A 19,577-nucleotide genomic window follows, 5' to 3' on the forward strand; every position below is an offset into this window, starting at 1 on the left:
GGACAGGTTGACAAATGTGGGGTGGATGTGAATGTGATTGAGAAAATTAGGAGAGATACACTCAGGTGGTTTGGACATGTGGAGAGAATGGAGAATGAAAGACTGACTCAGAGGATGTATGTAGGTGAAGTGGAGGAAAGGAGAGGGAGGGGGAGACCGAGGACGAGGTGGAGGGAAGGAGTTGAAAGGTATATCAGAGAGGGGGGAGTGAGTTGGGGGGAGGGCAGTCAAATGGTGGGTGACAGAGCGATTTGAAGGCATTTTGTCTGTGGTCACCCTTTGCGGGATTAGGGCGTCAGGCTATAGATAGATAAACAGATGAAACTTTTGGACAAGATAATGAAGGTATTGGAGAGCATCCTAGAGGGTATGAGTAGAGAAAAAGTGAATATTGATGAGATGGAGTTTAGGTTTATGCCAGGCAAAGGGACCACTGAGAGAGAGAGAGAGCTCTAACACACACACACACACACACACACACACACACACACACACACACACACACAAGAGAGAGAGGACACAGGTCACTATTCTCTGCACTGGCCACTGCTGGCCACCACATATCTTTATTTTATATGAGTCAAGCTCTGTACTAGGCTAAATTTAGTGATGTTATGATATAGTAGAGGAAGTACAGGAAGACCTCACTATAGCGGACTAATTGGGGCCCAAACCATTCCGAAAAATGCGAAATTCCGATAAAAACAACATCCAGACTTCCCCCTGCTATTCCGGATTATTTCTGATATATCAGACATTAGTCTGGATCACATGAATGGTTTTTAAACTGTTTTCACTACCGTTGTGGTACAGTACACCCTCATTATTGACGGGGGGTAGGTACCGAAGATACCTGTCGATGCATAAAACCGTCGATACCAATTTTCATCTGGTCAGATACCCTCTTGTTTATATTTTTTGCTATCCCTTCAGTCACTCATATGTAATATGCAATTTAGTTTTAGTGTTTCTTAGAAATAAATTAGTTAGGCAATTGAAAAACTCAGTATCATAATAAAACTACTTATATTAAGTAAATAATTATGAAAAAAATAGCATAATCTCTGATGCTGATGTGTAGTGGTAGTACACTGGACCTCAACTTGTAATGGCTGCCGCATCGTCACTTCTCTCTCCACCTGCACCTCACTTCATCTAGAAATAAAAGGCGAAACCAGCAGTTGTAGCCATCCATACATTTACATAACCAAAAGTGTGTAAAAAAAAAAAAAAAAAACTAAAGCAGCAGTGTGGTCATTCATACGTTCTAATAACTGAGAGTGTGAGGCAGGTGTTGTGTTGACTCGATCAGCTGTTCGCACCGATCCTCACAACACACGCATGGTGCTGCGACCTCATACCAGAGAGACCACTCTTTCCCCTTCACTTTCATTCTCAAGAGCTTCCTTTCATTCTTGCATTCCATTTTCTCCTAGACCTAAATTTTCACAACTGTATGGTAGTTTATGGTATCAAAGATGAATCTTAACCTAGCTTTTGCTGGGATCTTCTTTTAGGAAAATTCAACTCTCCTTATGCTCGTATAATTCATATTTAATCTCAGTTTAACTTTTGCTAGAAATATACTTTATAGACAAACAGTCCAACTCTTCTTTAACACTATGACAAATTCTGTATCTTAAACACTAAACCAAAAAAAAAAAAAAATGTAATTCTGCACACCATTCAATGTATTGTAGTGCTGTCAGTTTTTGGAGACTGGTCTGAAGAAGTGCTCAATTTTGGTCTGAGATATTTCCCTCCTCATAGATCGCTGAATCTCCATGTAGGGCATCACAGCACTTTACAGCAACCTCTTCGTTTTAAGTGACCTCTCAAGCGATGGGTCTATCTCAAACAGATGATCGGTGAGGGCCCATGTCATTCTTAGCACTTCTCCTAGGTGTTCCAGAGTAAGTGTGGGGGCTGTTCCTCTTCTTGTTCCTCCTCAACTTGCTCTCGAACCTTGATGTGTTGTCCTAGTTCCTCATCTGTGAGGGCTTCACCAGCATGTCCCAGAAGTTCATCTTCTATCTTCTCAGGTCGTAAACTGGAAAAACCGTCACCACCAACTTCATGAGCCATCTTCACGATGTTGCGTAACTGGGGAACAGTAGAGGGGAATCCTTGGAAATCGTTGACGACGTCAGGCCATACTTTTCTCCAACACGAGTTCACACATTTTTTTTGTCAACTCATTGTGACTTTCTTTAATGAAGGCTATGCACTTGGCGATATTATACTGCCTCCATATTTCCCTGCCTGTGGCCTCATTTTTCTCATCAAGAGACTCCCTGATCATGACAAATGTTTTCTCTGCATATTTTGCTTTGAAACTGGCGATGACTTCCTGATCCATTGGTTGCAAAATTGAGGTTGTGTTCTTGGGGAGGAAGACAGCCTCAACATTGGGGTGGGCAAATTTTAAACTTTCTGGATGCCGAGGGCAGTTGTCCAAAACAAGCAAAACTGTAAATTCCATTCCCAGGTTTGCCAGATATTTTTCCACCTCTCAGACAAAACAGTTGTGGGACCAATCAAGAAACAATTCAGCTGTTATCCATGCTTTCTTGTTTGATCAGTAAAATACAGGCAGGAGGTTCATGTCTCTGTTTTTTAAAGCACGTGGACATTTGGAATGATACAGGAGCATGGGTTTTATCATATATCCTGCTGCATTACCAGACAACAGGACAGACACACGATCCTTTGCTGCTTTATAGCCTGGCGTACTTTTCTCCTCTTTCGAAAGTACGTTCTTTTAGGCATTTTCTTCCACCACAGGCCTGTTTCGTCTGCATTAAACACTTGTTCAACCCTGTATCCTTTCTCCCTTATAAGTTCAGCAAAGTCACGTGGGTACAATTCTCCTGCTATCTGATCTGCTGAGGCAGCTTCACCAGTCATCCTAATGTTATGTAGGCAATACCTTTTCTTAAAATTCTTGAACCAGCCCTTGCTGGCTCCAAATTTCTTTTGCCTAGAAGCACCATCATTACTAGGCCTATCACCATCGTCATCATTACTTTCATCACCATCATTACTATTTTCACCTGCATCACTTTCATCACCATTATCTTCACCAACACCACTACATTCACCAGCAAACTGAGCACAGAGTTGTTTTGCTTTGTTTCTGATGAACTGGGAGTCTAGCAGCACGTGTCAGCGGTTTAAGTCCTCAGTCCAAATATTTAGTGCCTTTTCCATTTTCACCAAGGCATCATCTCTCACATGCATCGTTACTTTAGCCGATCCTGGTGTACACGAAGCCAGAGCATTTTTAATGTCTTTTTCTCTCCGTTTTATGCCATGAACACTGGACTCATTCCTGCCATACATGCGACCAACTGCTGCATAGCTCATTCCACCGCTAATTTTTATATTTCGTTCTTTACTTCCAAGGTAAGTACTTTCCTTGGTCTCTTAGCTGGCTTATTTCCAATAGGAGTGTTACAAGGGCACTTTGGAGCCATGATGATCACGAAAGCACGATAGATGTGGCCGAACACGATGTGAGAACAACATACCAACGTGGACTGATGCTGTTGTTTGTCAGGTCGGTGGGAACATGCCTCAAGCAGCCAGAGATATCTGGCGGGATGGCGCGCAAACTTGGTAGGAGGCGCCAATATGTTTTTTTTTTTTTTTTTTTTTTAATGATAATTTAAATAACTTCCAGTGGAAAAAACTGTTGATAATTAAATCCGTCGATAAAAAGAACGTCGATAATGAGGGTGTACTGTACTGTACTGTGTTATAACTTCACTGTAGTAATCGAATGGTATAATATACTGGATATAATACCGTAATACTGTGCTGTACACTGATAAGCATGTCTTTTATTTACCTTATTTTGGTGAACATAGCTGAAGCGGTCAGGCAGTCCGGACTGCTTGTAGCTTTATCAGACTTTTTCCGATATATGGGAATTTTGTCCGGTAGCTCCTCGAATCCAGTAAAAGCGAAATCCAGTCTATTGAAGTCCATTATATCAAGGTTTTACTGTATATGCAAAAAAAAGTTTTGTCCAAATAACAGAGTACATCCAAGTCAGTGTATTCAAAGAAACATAAACATCAACTGGGTGTCATTATCACCAGGCGGGTAGCAGGGAGATGCAAATTTGTAAATAAAAGTTATCTTTCTAAATGAGAATGATCTTTCTGCAAGATGAATACTATCTTTAGTAAAATGAATATGGAAGGAGTTAAGAGAAGGGGTAAAGGTAGAAACAGAATGATGATTTCTGCCTGGAACTGGTTGAAATGGAAATGTATAATAGATTAGTGGAGGAAGTTACTAAACTGGAGAAAAATTTTCAGAGGGAAATAGATGAAATTAAGAAGGAGCTATGCATGCAGAAGGAAAAAAAAATGAAAAATTAGTAAAGGAATTAAAAAAGACAACAATAGATGAGCTGTCAGTTGAGATATTCACCTAGAAGGAAGACTAGTGAAACGGTGAGTACACATGTCAACCATGGGAATAATGTGGAGGAGTTCAAAAATGATACAGCACAATTAGGCAAGCAAGCAGTCAGAAAAGTACAAAGGGCTGCTACAAAATGGGTACCAAGCTTGACGAATTTAAGCAATGGAGAAAGACTAGAAAAACTGAACCATACAACTTACAGAAGAGAAGGAAAAGAGGAGACACAATTATGCTATATAAATGTGTCTCAGGAAAAGAGAAAATAGACATCAGTGAGTATATAGCCTGTGGGGAGGCATCAGCAAGAGGACACTGCAAAAGACTGCATAAAAGAGATGTGACAAAGACGTAAGGAAATTCAGTTTCCCAAATAGGGCAGTTGATTGGTGGAATGCACTGCTGAATGAAATAGTGTGCGCCAAAACTATTAATAAATTTATGGATATTGTTGAGAAGTTGGATTGCTAGTTAGATTGTTGTGGAAAATTCCTGGCAATTCTCATATTTTTTTCAGTTATGTGTCAGAGTTGCCAGTTAGCCTGCTATTACAACAGGGTTATTTTGTAAAGTTATGCATCAGTTTTCATGCTTTTTTTTTTTCTCTTTAATTTTTTATTTATGTGATTGTTTGTTAAATCATGTAATTTTATCTCAGTTTGTATGATAAAGCATTTAGTGTTATGTAATGTAAGAAAACTCTGAATATTTTGGATGTCTCCGAGTTGGCAACCGTTTCTTTCCCAAGAATGTAGATTATTCTAGTACATAGGGAGCATATACAAGGATGGGGAAGGGACTAGAGGAGTTTCAGTTCAGTCTGAGTTTAGATCAGTGTAAGTTCAGTGTCAGTGCAGTTTGTGAAGATTGTATAGCTCCAGTACTTGTGAAAACAGTGAAGTGTAGTTGGCAGGCATTAAGTGTAATTATTTGGTGAATAAAGACCACAAACTTAAGAAGCCAGTGTTTATTGACAATACCTGAGCTGATCTTGTGTGGTGTTCACCGAAAGGCTGACCATAGGAAGAACAACTCAGTGGGTAACATCCTTCCTATACTGTACTACTGCCGTTGGAGCCTGTTGCAGTGAGGGACGGAGATGTAACGATGGTGTCAGGAGTGTGGATCATTAGAAAAGTGCTGCAGTGAGTCAAACCTTCAACATGAAGGGAGAAGATGTACAGACAAGAGGCCAAGCTAGACAACAGGAGACATTGCTGGCTGCAGTTGTGAAGCCATTACATGCACAAAGTGTACAATTACAAGCACAGAATGAAGGGCAGAAAGAACTCAAATAACAGTTACAGGCAAAGTGTACAATTACAAGCACAGAATGAAGGACAGAAAGAACTCAGCAAACAATTACAAGCACAGAATCAAGGACAGAAAGAACTCAAAGAACATTTGCAGACACAGAACAAAGAACAGAAAGAATGATATGAACAGCATCAAGAGGCATTACAGGAGCTACAGAGGAAATTACAACTGAGGATGCAAGGACAGCTAGATGCTTTCATGGGGGAAATGAAGGAAGAACAACAACAGTTGAAGAAGGATGTATATGCTGAGCTATGGCAGCAGAAGTATGAGGTAAGCAATAATGTGATGGAGTGCAGACAGCATGTAGACAACCAGCTGAAGTTCAGTGAGGGAATAGTGACGGAGTGCAGATAGCATGTAGACAACCAGCTGATGATTAGTGAGGGAATAGTGAAGGAGTGCAGACAGCATGTAGATAACCAGCTGAAGCATGCAGTCGATCATGTAAAGATAGTTAGCGTGAAAATTGAAGCTGTAGAGAAATATTGCACTGCTGACCCAGAGATTAGTGTACAGGGAGCATATGAAAAAAATGGACAGTGTATAGTTAATCTTGAAGAATCCCAAGCATCTAAAGGTAGCATTACAGGGTTGAATAAGCAGAATGCAGGAGTTTTAAGTCCTGGCCTTAATTATAATACCCAAGTTTTTAGGCTCCGAACCAGTGAAGTGCATGGTTATAATGGGGGTCCAATAAGAAAGAAACCTCAGGAATTTGATGGTAGGGTATCATGGGAATCTTACCATGCACAGTTTGAGCTACTTGCTGATCAGAATGGTTGGGATGATAGGCAGAGGGCAGTGCAGTTGGATACTAGCTTCAAAGGTGTCGCAGTGGAAATTCTGGGCCAGATGTCGGTAGAGGAGAGGAACAGTTATCGGTCCTTAGTAGAAGTACTGGAGTGCAGTTACGGGGCCATGTATCAGACTGAGCTTCACAGAGCAAGATTCTGGAGCCACATATGAGCTCTAGGCAAATCCCGACAGCAGCTTGCTCATGACCTGGAGAGTATGGCAAACAAGGCTTACCCTGAAGCAGCACCTAACCTGATGATTATTCTTCTGAGGGATCAGTTCATCGATGCTGTTGATAGAGCAGGGTTGAAAGTGCAAGTGAAGCAGGCACAGCCAAAAAGCATGCAAGAAGCACTAGCCAGAGTCCTATGTCAGGTCCAGTATGTCCACTTTTCAAGCAGGTCGTACTGTGGGATTCAAGGCAAGAAAGTGGCAGGTACGTGAAGTGGAAAAATTTGAAGGAAACTGCTGGTACTGTGAAAAGCCAGGAAATAGGAAAGAGGACTGCTACAAGTGGATAAGGGAACAGAAGATCAGAGGAAGTTGCTGGTATTGTGAGAAACCAGGACATCGGAAAGTGGATTGCAACAAGTGGAAGAGAGAACAGGAAATCAGAAGGGGTTGCTGGTTCTGCAAGAAGCCAGGACATAAGAAGGTGGATTGTTACATATGGAATAAGGAGCAAGAACAGAACAGTGCAAGGAAACCCATGATTGCAACAAATGGGTGTTGGACATGTGGTAAGGTGGGACACTTCAGCTATGATTGTCCAAATGGCAAGAAGAAGGCTGCAGATGATGAGAAGGATGAGAGTAAATTGGTAACAGATGGTGACAAGAGGCAACAACCAGCCAGTTTTAAAACCCCACTGCTGAGGAAATGCGAGAGAATCTTGACTGATAATGTGTGGGAATATGGAAGAACAGACAGCAAGCAGTGTCCTAGGAATGCTAATCTTAGTAAGAAATGCCGGCGTACTGTACTGACAGGGCCAGCATCAGATGAAAACGACCTGAAGAGAACACAGATGGAGGATGCAGATATACAACCAGTGCTAGAGTGGCTGCAGTGAAGTACAGTGCGACCATTTTGAGAAGAGGTTTCCAGGTTTAGCCCTGCAACTAAGAGCCACTGGAGTCAATGGAACCTTCTTTGTTTGAACAACAGAATACTGAAACATCAGTGGGAGACACCCGATGGCCTCAGCAATTATTGGCAACTGGTGGTTCTGAAGAAAATGAGGTCTGGGATCTTCAATGAGTCTCATAACCAGATCACTAATGGGCACCTGGGAGTGAAGAAAACTCTAAGCCTGCTGCATCAGAGGTTCTAATGGACTGGCATGTGTCAGGATGTTAAAGAGTGGTGTTGGGCCTGTGATGTATGTTGTGTCAAGAAGGGACCCAAGAAACATGGTTGTGCCCCTCCCCAGCTGTAACAAGTGGGTGCACCGATGGAAAGAGTCACGATGGGCATCACTGAACCTTTGCCACTCGCTGACAGAGGAAACTAGTACTGTATATATTTGTCACCGTGGACTACTTCACGAAGTGGCCAGAAGCCTATGCCATCCCTGATCAAAAGGTTGCAACTGTTGCTCAGGTGTTGGTTGACCATTTTTTCTAACATTTTGGAATGCCACAAGAGCTACATTCAGACCAAGGTAGAAACTTTGAGTCTGCTGTGTTCCGTGAGTGCTGCAAGTTACTGGGGATCAAGAAGGCCAAGACAACCCCACTAAGGCCACAGTCAGATGGGATGGTGGAGAAATTCAACTGGACCCCGGGACAAGAACAGACCAAGTGCTGCATACAGGGACAAACAGAATGGGACCAGAAATTACCTGCATTGCTAATGGCATATCAGTCTGCAACCCATGAGTCTTCTGGCCACCCTGCAAAACTGATGCTGGGCCACGAGCTACATTTACCCATTGACTTGTTCATGGGAAGACCATCTGGTGAAGAGTTGCCTACAGACACCTCCAGCTATTCAAAGCATCTTCAGGAAAGGATGGTTGAGGTACATCATCAAGTGCGAGGAGCCCTCACGTTTTCTGGAGAGGCGATGAAGTGCAAGTATGATGCCAAGGCAAGTGAGGTGAGCTTCAAGGATGGTGACAAAGTTTGGTTATACAATCCTCAGTGGAAGAAGGGACAGTCACCGAAGCTGCACAGCCTGTGGGATGGGCCTTACATTGTGTTGGACTGCCTATCAGACGTAACATACCGGATTCAGGGAGGCAGGAAATCTTGCCCAAAGGTGGTACTGTGGCAGTACCACGGGTCTGGACAGTCCGGCTGGGACATCTCCGAGGAATCGTGCTCTTCCGTAGCTGAGGATGTTGACAAGGACCACGGAGCTGGAGTACAAGACAATCGTGACAGTTTCCTGATGGAAGAAGTGAATCAGGAAGAAGACCAAGACATTCCAGGAGGAGTGGATTGTGTGGAGGAGCAGGGACGTTGTTGGAAGCAGCATAGGAGAAGACCTGATAAGTTGAAGGATTATTTTGTGTATAATTAAATGTTTTGTTTGGAATAAGGATCCTATTTGTATACATTGTGTAGTTTTATCGGAACGACAAAGAACTAGGGAGGGGATAGTGTTAAGAAGCTGGATTGCTAATTAGATTGTGCTGGAGAATTCCCGACTATTATCGTATTTTTTCAGTTCCATGTCAGAGTTAACAGTTAGCCTGCTATTGCAACAGAGTTATTTTGTAGAGTTATGCATCAGTTTTCATGCTTTTTTTTCTCTTTAATGTTTTATTTATGTGATTGTTAAATCATGTAATTTTATCTCAGTTTGTATGATAAAGCATTTAGAATGTTATGTAATGTAAGAGAACTCTGGATATTTTGGATGTCTCCGAGTTGACAGCTGTTGCTTTCCCTGAAATGTTGTAGATTATTCTAGTACATAGGGAGCTTATATAAGGATGGGGAAGGGAATACAGGATTTTCAGTTCGTTTGAGTTAAGATCAGTGTAAGTTTAGTATCCGTGCAGTTTGTGAAGATTGTATAGCTCTGGTACTTGTGAAAGTAGTGAAGTTTAGTTGGCAAGCATTAAGTGTAATTATTTGGTGAATAAAGACTGCAAACTTAAGAAGCTAGTGTTTATTTACAATGCCTGAGCTGATCTTGTGTGCTGTACATCGAAAGGCTGACCATAGGAAGAACAACTCGCTGGGCAACATCCTTTCTATACTGTACTATTGCTGTTGGAGCCTGTGGCAGTGTGGGACGGGGATGTAACGGTGTGCATGACAAAAATGGTCAAATACATGGAACAGTACGAGCTTGACTCATTCCCGTAAACATACAGCTAGGTAAGAACAATTAGATAGGTAAGAACAGACACACACACACACACACACACACACACACACACACACACACACACACAAACACACACACACACACACACACACACACACACACACACACACACACACACACACACACCTGTAACCATGTAGTGGCGATCAGTGCAGTCAACATCCAGATCCTCTTCTATGAACTTCACTTTGGCTGCTTCATATCCAGTCCTGCAAAACATGTTCAGCAAGTTAATTACAAGACAACTGACACAGTCCATCCTAAGATAATTAATATTGCCCAAGAAGGTTATTTGATAGGTAGCTTAACCCCTTTCACCCAAAATGCTCTCTTCTAGAGTAATTAACATGTCTGGCATTGGTGAGGTTGTGTAGATCAGATATTCATTCTTAGATATTTAGTGGAAAAGTTTCTAGAGAAGGGAAAGAAGTTGTATGCAGCCGTCATCGATTTGGAGAAAGCATGTGATAGGATGGATAGACAAGAATTGTGGAAAGTGTTAAGACAGGGTGGCAATGAAATTAGTCAGGGAGTGAAAGATAAAAACGGTAGATTACTAGTGGAGAAGGAAGAAAAAGTGAGCAGATGGAGAGAACACTTTAATGAATTGTTGAACTTAGAGAATGAGTGTGATGCAAGTATAAGTGGCTGGGGAATGGCAGGGAGAAGGAGGGATGTGAGAAGAGAGGAGGAAATCAGTAGGATGGAAGTTGTAGAAGCAATGAAGAAAGTCAAAGTGGGGCAAGCTCCATGAATTGATGGAGTATGTGGTGAAATGTTGAAAGCATGGGGGAGAGATAGTAGTAGAATGGATGTGGATGTTGTGCAGGTTGGCCTGGGAGGAAGGTAGAGTCCCGGAGGATTGGAAGTCAGGTATAATTATTCCCCTGTACAAAGGAAAAAGGGAAAAAGAAGTGTGTGGTAATCATTGAGGCATTTGTCTTCTTAGTGTAATAGGAAAAGTATATGGTAGGATACTTATTGACAGAGTTACGGAAATAACAGATGAATTAGTTGGAGAAGAACAGGGAGGTTTTAGAAAGGGAAGAGGTTGTGTAGATCATTTATTCATTCTTAGATCCTTAGTGGAAAAGTTTTTTGAGAAAGGAAAAAAGTTGTATGTGGCCTTCATGGATTTGGAGAAAGCATATGACAGGGTGGATAGACAGGGATTGTGGAAAGTATTAAGAATTTATGGAGTAGATGGGAAGTTGTTGAATGCTGAGAAGAGTATGTATGATGGTGCTAAGGCTGCAGTGCGTGTGGATGGTGAACTGAGTGAATTTTTCTATTTGAAGGTTGGGTTGAAACAGGGATGTGTCATGTCTCCATGGCTGTTCAATCTGTATATGGATGGAGTTATAAAAGAGATACAAGGTAGGGCAGTGGATGTTGGACTGGCCCTAATGAGAGGGGGCAGTGTTTGGAAACTTCCTGTACTGTTGTTTGCAGATGATACTGTGTTGTTAAGTGAAGACAAAGGGGAGATGCAAGGCTTGGTGGATGAGTCTGGGAGAGTGTGTAAGAAACGGAATCTAAAGGTGAATGTAGGGAAGAGTAAAGCTATGGTCTTCGAGAGAGGTGAAGTCAGTGAATATACAGTGAGGTTGGATGGCGAGGAAATGGAAGCAAGTTGGAGCCTTTAAAAACGAAAACTTGGGTAGTGTAATGAGTAAGGATGGAAGTTTGGAGGGTGAAGTTCTTGAAAGGGTACAACAAGGACAAAAGGTTGCTGGTTCCTTGAAAGCAGTGATAAGAAACAGGGAAGTGAGCATGGAAGTGAAAAAGTTACTACATGACAGTATTTTGATACCAACTCTGACGCACGGAAGCGAAGCTTGGACCATGTTGGAGGGACACAGGTCAAAGTGAGAGCAGTGGAAATGAGTTATTTGAGAGGAGCATGTGGAGTCACATGGAGAGACAGACTGACAAATGAGGATGTGAGGTAGCGTTGTGGTGTGAATGTGGATGTGATAGGAAGCGTTAGGAGAAACACATTGAGGTGGTTTGGCCATGTGGAGAGGATAGAGAGTGAGAGACTGATGAGGAGAGTGTATGTGAGTGAGGTGGAGGGGGGGAGTGGGAGGGGGAGGCCAAGGATGAGATGGAGGGATGGAGTGGAGAGGTACATGAGGGAGAGGGGTGTGAGCTAGGAGCAGGGGAGTGAAATGGCAGGGGACAGGGTGACATGGAGGCGATTTGTTTGTGGCCACCCCATATGAGATTAAAGCGTCTGGCAATAGATAGATAGACAGATCAAGAATATATGAAGTAGATGGGAAGTTGCTGAATGCTGTGAAGAGTATGTGTGAGGGTGCTTAGGCTGCAGTGCGTGTGGATAGTGTACTGAGTGAATTATTCTGTTTAAAGGTTGGATTGAAACAGAGATGTTTCATGTCTCCATGGTTGTTCAGTCTGTAAATGAATGGGGTTATAAAAGTGATACAAGGTAGGGCAGTGGATGTTGGAGTGTCCCTAATGAGAGAGGGCAGTGTTGGAAACTCCCTGTACTGTTGTTTGCAGATGATACTGTGTTGTTAAGTGCAGACGAAGGGGAGCTACAAGGCTTGGTGGATGAGTTTGGGAGAGTGTGTACAAAACTGAATCTAAAGGTGAATGTTGGGAAAAGTAAAGTTATGGTTTTTGAGAGAAGTGAATTCAGTGAATTTACAGTGAGTTTGGATGAGGAGGAAATGGAAAATGTGAGTGCGTTTAAGTACTTGAGTAGTGTGATGAGTAAGGATGGAAGTATGGAAGGTGAAATGCTTGAAAGGGTACAACAAGGAAGAAAGGTTGCTGGTTCCCTGGAAGCAGTGATTAGAAACAGGGAAGTGAGCATGGAAGTGAAAAAGTTACTACATGACAATATTGTGATACCAAAACTTATGGAAGTGAAGCTTGGACCTTGTTGGAGGGACTGAAGTCAAGAGTGAGAGCAGTGGAAATGAGTTATTTGAGAGGAGCATGTGGAGTCACATGGAGAGACACTCTGACGAATGAGGTTGTGATGGAGCATTGTGGTGTGGATGCGGATGTGATAGGAAGCATTAGGAGAAACACATTGAGGTGGTTTGGCCATGTGGAGAGGATGGAGAGTGAGAGAATGACAAAGAGAGCTTATGTGAATGAGGTGGAGGAGGGGGGAGAGGGAGAGGGAGGCCAAGGATGAGATGGAGGGATGGAGTGGAGAGGTATATGAGAGTGGGGGGTGTGAGCTGGGAGCAGGGCAGTGAAATGGCGGGGAACAGGGCGACGTGGAGGCGATTTGTTTGTGGCCACCCCTTACGGGATTATGATGTCTGGCAATAGATAGAGAGATAGATAGCATTGGTGAGAACAAAATAAAGAAATATTCTTAGGTTGAAAGGGTAATTAAGATTTCTTTCTAACTTCCTCCTAATTAGGAATCTCTCCTAAGCTAAATAAAATCACATGGCACTAAATGGGAAAAAAAAAAAAAAAAAATGTGCTTTAGCTGATGGAGATAATGCTTGCAAGTCATAGGGAATCAATTCGTTACTTTATAATACTCTAATTCCATGCTTCATGTATTGCTTTCTTTTAAATTTGCCTTTTTTTTTTTTTCTTTTTTTCTTTTTTTTTTTTTTTAACCCATAAGCATAAAATTTTATGCTTATGCTTCACTTAGTGTAGCAGTTCTCTGTTTTAGGGTAGCTGTACATTGAGTGGCAAGCCAAATGATTTCCTGGTATCCGGAAAATCATGTACAACACTGGATGGTAACCTTATAACCAGCCAACATGAGTTCCCTATGTTATGACAAGTGAGTTGGAGGGTTAGTTCCCCTCCCCAGAGAACAACTAACTAGAAATACGAAAGCCTCGGACCAGGACTGACCAACAGATGACAGCTAAGGACCAAACAAAGGACTTGGTACGGATTGTGACATGGAATGTTAGGGACACGAATGATGAGGTGAAAGAGAGAGAGATTGTCCAGGGGTTGGAGGATCCGAAAGTGGATGTATGTGGAATAACTGAGACAAAATGGAGAGGTGAGACTGTAAGAGAATGGGAGTATGGATGGGGTATATGTGCACCAGTAGGTGAGAATGAGAGGGCAAAGAAGGAGTTTGTATTGTTATGTGCAAGAGATGGAAGGAGAACATAAGAGAATATGGATCCATCGGCTCAGTGATTTTTTGGGTAAGTTTGAAAGTTGGACTGCAAATGTTGGTGGTTGTGTGGGTGTATGCACCAACGCAAGGTTGTGCAAGTAAAGTGAAAGAAGGGTTCTGGACAAATGTGGAAGTGTGCATGGAAAAGTTTGAAAGGAATGAGAGAGTGTTCTTGATCAGAGATATGAGTGGAAAAGTAGGCAATATATAGGTGGATGGAGTAGATGGAGAATGGGGTGTGCCTGCAGAAGTGAATGAGAATGGCAGCACTCTAGTGGACATTTCTGCAGGGAGGGGGTTGGTGATGGCTAATACCCTCTTTAGACAAAATGATCCACTGGTATACATGGCGAGTGATGAGAAGGGTGGGTGGTGAAATGAATGAACAGAAGACAATGATTGACTATGTGTGTGTGGATAATAGAATGAGGAGGTGTGTAATGGATGCAAGAGCATACAGAGGTTGGAGGAGTGGACTTTCTGACCACCACATGGAAGCAGTGGAAGTCAGGGTTCAAATGAAACTGAGGAGTGGGAGAAAGGAAGGACAGGAGGAAGTAGTCCATACCAGGAGGGTAGAAAGGTTGCTAGAGGATGGAAAAAAGACAAAATATAAGAGAGAAGTGGAGGAGCGATTGGGTAAATATAATTTGGAGCAGATGGAGGATGTGGAAGGTGTGCGCAAGATATTCACAGGAGAAATCTGTGTAGCATGTAGGTGGAGAGTGGGGTGAAGAGATGATGAAAGGGGGTGCAAGGAGCAGCATGGTGGAATGAAGAGGTGAGGCAGGTGGTGATGCAAAGGAAGAAAGCATATAGTGAGTGGATGAGTAACAGGAGTGTGGAGGAAGTTGAGTGATGGAAGAGAGAGTTATATGTAGAGAGGAAGAGAGAGGTGAAAAGACTATGGTCCTTTCACCGCAAGAAGTCCGTTCAGGGTGGGGCCCACCTGGTGAATCACCTCTAGCGATGCTGCCAAATCAACCGTAGTACATGCCCCTCTCTCTCTCTTATTTCCCATCTATGTGCTGTTTGAAATTGTTTTTTATATTCTGTATATAGTAAAGGAAGCTATATAGTACATTGAGTATCTCTTTTTAGAATTATAACAACGATTTGAATGAATTCTATGCCACATGGCAGCGCTTTTTTCCCATGTTGCCACGCCGAGGTCGGCGAGGGACCCAGGGTCAGAGAGAGGATTAGGCCTACAGGGGAAACCTCTTAAAAATAAAACACGCCTAGACTTTTACCTCATAAGTGGTGTGGAAAAAAAATTGAAAATAAATAATAAATATATATATGGAGAGAGAGAGAGAGAGAGAGAGAGAGAAACAGGTGTGATGGGGGTAGGTAGGGAGACAGAGTGATAATCCGATAATTGGTGGTCAAATTGGCAACGTCGCACTCGGGGAAATCCCAACTTCTGCCACACCCTGAACGGACTTCTTGCTGCGAAAGGACCATAGTAAGAGAGAGTAAGAAGAAAGTGGATAAGGAATTTGGAAGGAATTATAGGGTAAAGTGGAGAGAAAGTAAGAAAATATTCTGGAAAGAAGTAAAGAGAGTTAGAAAGGGATGACTGTGTATTACAAGTGTCTAGTTGTGAAAGCTATGGTAGTGTTGGTTATGGTAGTAACTATTGATATGTTTGGCAATATTAGTTGTGTAGATAATGATCGTGGTGTAAGAAATAGTGCTAGTGGGAGTTATGGTGATAATGTTGATAATGGAAGTAGTCATATTTTTGTTGATTATGGTGGTAATCACAATGTCAGCATTGACGTTTCGGCAGGTAACGATTATAGTGATACCTGTATTATAATGGCATTTATACTGTTGGCACTTGGGGTTATTAGAACTGGTGCTCTTGTTTATTGAGATGGTGTTTGTGGAAGTTGTTTTGGCACTGGTAATGAGATAATATTAGTGCTAGTGAGTATAGCAGAGTTGGTTGTATAAGTGTCAAGAGTGGGAGTGCTGAGGATGATCTTTCCAGTACTGTATAATGACATCTTTTATATTTTATTCTCTCTGTTGCCAAACACTGTTTCTTAAGATTGACCTGTCTCTGTAATAGCATCTTTAAAAATCTCCAGTGACTATTTAGAATAATTAACGCATATTTTATTATTTATTCATACTACCAACAGGGGTTCTTCTTCATCTGCAGCATTACCCATGTTTATATAGGGTTGCTGTTTCTGACTAGCCTTCTCCATTCTCCTCTATATCTAGATGCATCCCCTGCTATATTCATCTCCCTCATGTCTCGCTGTATACAGTCCATCCACTGTCTCCTCAGCTGACCCCTTCTCAGTCTACCCTCCAGTTCATGCCCATCACTCTTCTACCTACATAGTCTTCATTTCTTCTCATTACATGTCCATACCGTTGTAGTCGCCTCTCCTGTACCTTCTTTGTGATTTCCACAACCTTTATCATTCCCCTAATCATCTTATTCCTGATCTTATCCATTCTCGTGACCCCGCTTATCCATTCAGCATCAACATCTCCGCCACCTCCAGCTTTCTCTCCTGAGACTTCTGGATGAGCCAAGTTTTTGAACCGTATATCATTGCAGGCCTTACCACTGTTCTATATACTTTTCCTTTCACTCTTGGACTGATTTTTCTATCGCATAACACTCCTGACATATCCTTCAGTTTCTCCATCCTGCCTGTATTCTATGGTTAATTTCTGCACTCAGTCCACCGTCAGCTGTTGTATTTGAGCCTAAGTACTTGAATGTCCCGACTCTTTTCAACCTTTCTCCTAGCAAACACATAACCCTGGTCTTCTTCTCCTCCATTAAAGCATAGATAGTCCATCTTTCTGCTACTAATCTTAAGTCCTCTATCCTCCAGTTTCATTCTCCTCTCCTCCAACTTCAGTTCTACTCCCCTCCTGGTGGTGCCTATCAGCACATTATCATTTGCAAACAACATAATCCATGGAGCAATGCCTCTCCCCTAAACATCCATTAACAAATCGAAGAAATAGGGACTCAAAGAGTCTCCTTGATGTAGCCCAACTTTTACTGGTAACTTCTCTGTTATGCCAATACTACTTCTGACCCGAGTTCTCGCCCAGTCATATGTATCTTTAACCAGTCGCACGTACTGCAAAGATTGCATTTGTTGTTCTTTTTCCTGGCATGAATCCAAACTGTTGTTCACCTATCTCTTTTTCCTCCCTTAACCTTTTCTCTGTTATTCTCCCCGATATTTTCATTGTTTGTGACAGCCTTATACCCCAATAGTTCCCACAATCCTGAATGTCACCTTTTTTCTTATAGATCGGTACTATCATACTTCCTCGCCAGGCCTCCGGTATTTTCACCTGATCATATATCATCTACATTAACTCTCTTCATACTGTACATCTACTCCATCTTCTCCCAAGTTTTTCCTTGCCACTGCTGGTATTTCATCCAGCAGTTGTTATTATGGTATCTGTTATTATCTGGAATTACTGATAATTGCACTGTTATGGGGAAAATTTGGTGATTATGATGATTAATGCTGTGTTGCATTACATGTAGCAGAATGATGGACTGTATTATATTTGAATTATGAGTTTTGTGGTAGAGTAGCTATATTTCTGATTATCTTAATATTGTGTTGTACAGAATATATTGGATATGTGCACATTGTGACAGTATATAAATGCAGTACTGACTTTATATCTTATGAGTCATGGACCTTAGATAAAGTTTTGAATGAAAACTTTATGAGTAATGTGTCCCTTACCACACCTGGCCTGGAGTGAAGCTGGAAGAACTAATGAAATACCACACCCCACTACAGTATTATTTTTAACTTACTCAGTAGCTAGGTAAACTGCTTGTGGGAGATTATTGATTACACCTCCATCAGTAAAAGGATAGAGCCTCCTCAGCCCTCCTCCCCTCCCTCCCTGACACTGCTACTGATAAGAGTAGTGCCAGTGTTGATAACTATGAAAGCTCTCACCACCCATTCACTCTAGTATCGTATTTTCCAACTTCATCAGTCCACCATCAGAATTATTCAACACTCAGAGATCTCCAGTAGTGAAATGGTTAATAATGGCTACATATTACCTTTCTAGCCATCAAAAATTTATTGAAAGCTGAAGAAAAGCATCTGTAGGTAGGGATAATAAACTGAAAAATGACCCTGGATTCAAGGTGCTATAATTAACCCGAATAAAATAATCTGGAGACACCAAGAGTAAACATAAAACTGTGTTATTGAATTCACAGTTTTATGATCATTGTTACCATAAAAATTTACATTAGTTACGCAGTTGTTATGAAAGACATTAATAGCGATATTCTTTTCACTTTAGTTTGTTTAGTTTTTAAAGGCTCTAACATGCTCGCATGCATTGGCCTTGGTCACCTAATGCCGGCTCTCCATGCTGCACGATCTATTGCAGCCTCCCTGTTCAGTCCCTTAACCCTGAGATCACACTTAATGACCTCGTCCCATGTCTTTCTCGGTCTACCCCTCATAACCCCACCCCCAATATTAACACTTTTCACCTTCCTCACCCAATTATCATCCCCCATCCTCTCCACATGCCCAAACCATCTCAATCTACCTTTCCTCATCACAACACAAATACACTCCAGTCCCATCTTACCTCTCAACTCTTCCATCGTAAACCCAGCCCCCCCAGACCTTGCACGCAGGGACGCACTACACATCCACCTGATCATTGTCATTTCTGTACGTCTGAGCCTGCGAATATTCTCCTCTTTTACTGCCCAGGTCTCACTACCATACAGCATTACACTCCTAACACATGCTGCATACAAAGACCCCATAGCACGTAGGGAGAGTCCTCTCAATGTCAGGAGAGGCAAGAGCTCCCTGAACTACTTCCAACCACTTCTCACCCTAGCCACAGAGCTAGATCCAGCCCCACCTCCAGCACACATGTCTCCCAAATAACAAAACTCTTCCACTAACTCAAGAGATTCACCAGCAAGTTCAATCCTTTCATGCCTGACAATCTCCACCTGCTCTCCCCGACACGCTGTACACATAAAATCAGCATTATCTCGCAGTCTACCTCTGATACCACTACATCTCTTGTGCATCCATTTATCACAGACACAGCACAAGATGGAATTACTTCCCACGCCCTTGTGGCAAATTGCACATGGCCACTCTCCCTCGTCTTTGACAGTACCGCCACCAACCCTAGATATCATCACTTTTGTTTTATTTGCATTTACCCTTAACCCCTTGTGCCCCATACCATCTCTCCACTTCCTAAATCTTTCCTCCACCTCCCTTTCGTTTTCTGCAGTCAACACCAAATCATCAGCATACAACATCTCCCATGGGAGTCCATTTCTGAAGTCACGTGAGAGGGCTTCAAGTACCATGATAAACAACATGGGACTAAAAGTTGACCCCTGATGCACACCAATGTTCACGGAAAACTCATCACTCAAATCTCCATTCACTCTTACCTGGGTGCGAGCACCCACATACATAGCCATAACCACCCTAACCAGCCACTCCTCCAAGCCAAGCTTTTTCATTGCCCACTT

At 42.2% G+C, this 19,577-nt stretch overlaps 1 protein-coding gene across 4 annotated transcripts in view; it reads right to left on the minus strand.

The window, feature by feature from the left end:
- LOC145410983 (dehydrogenase/reductase SDR family member 12-like) overlaps positions 1–19,577 on the minus strand; it is a 104,368-nt gene that overhangs the window by 30,617 nt on the left and 54,174 nt on the right. For all 4 annotated transcript variants that reach the window (XM_080281040.1, XM_080281038.1, XM_080281039.1 and 1 more), the window contains one exon: positions 10,015–10,097. In XM_080281040.1, the coding sequence (XP_080137166.1) occupies positions 10,015–10,050 (36 nt within the window). In that variant the 5' untranslated portion in view covers positions 10,051–10,097. The remainder of the gene's footprint in view (positions 1–10,014; positions 10,098–19,577) is intronic.

Source organism: Coenobita brevimanus, chromosome 87 (genome assembly GCF_032717465.1).
Source record: "Coenobita brevimanus isolate Jiangsu-jjx chromosome 87, ASM3271746v2, whole genome shotgun sequence".
Classification (NCBI taxonomy): Eukaryota; Metazoa; Arthropoda; class Malacostraca; order Decapoda; family Coenobitidae; genus Coenobita; species Coenobita brevimanus.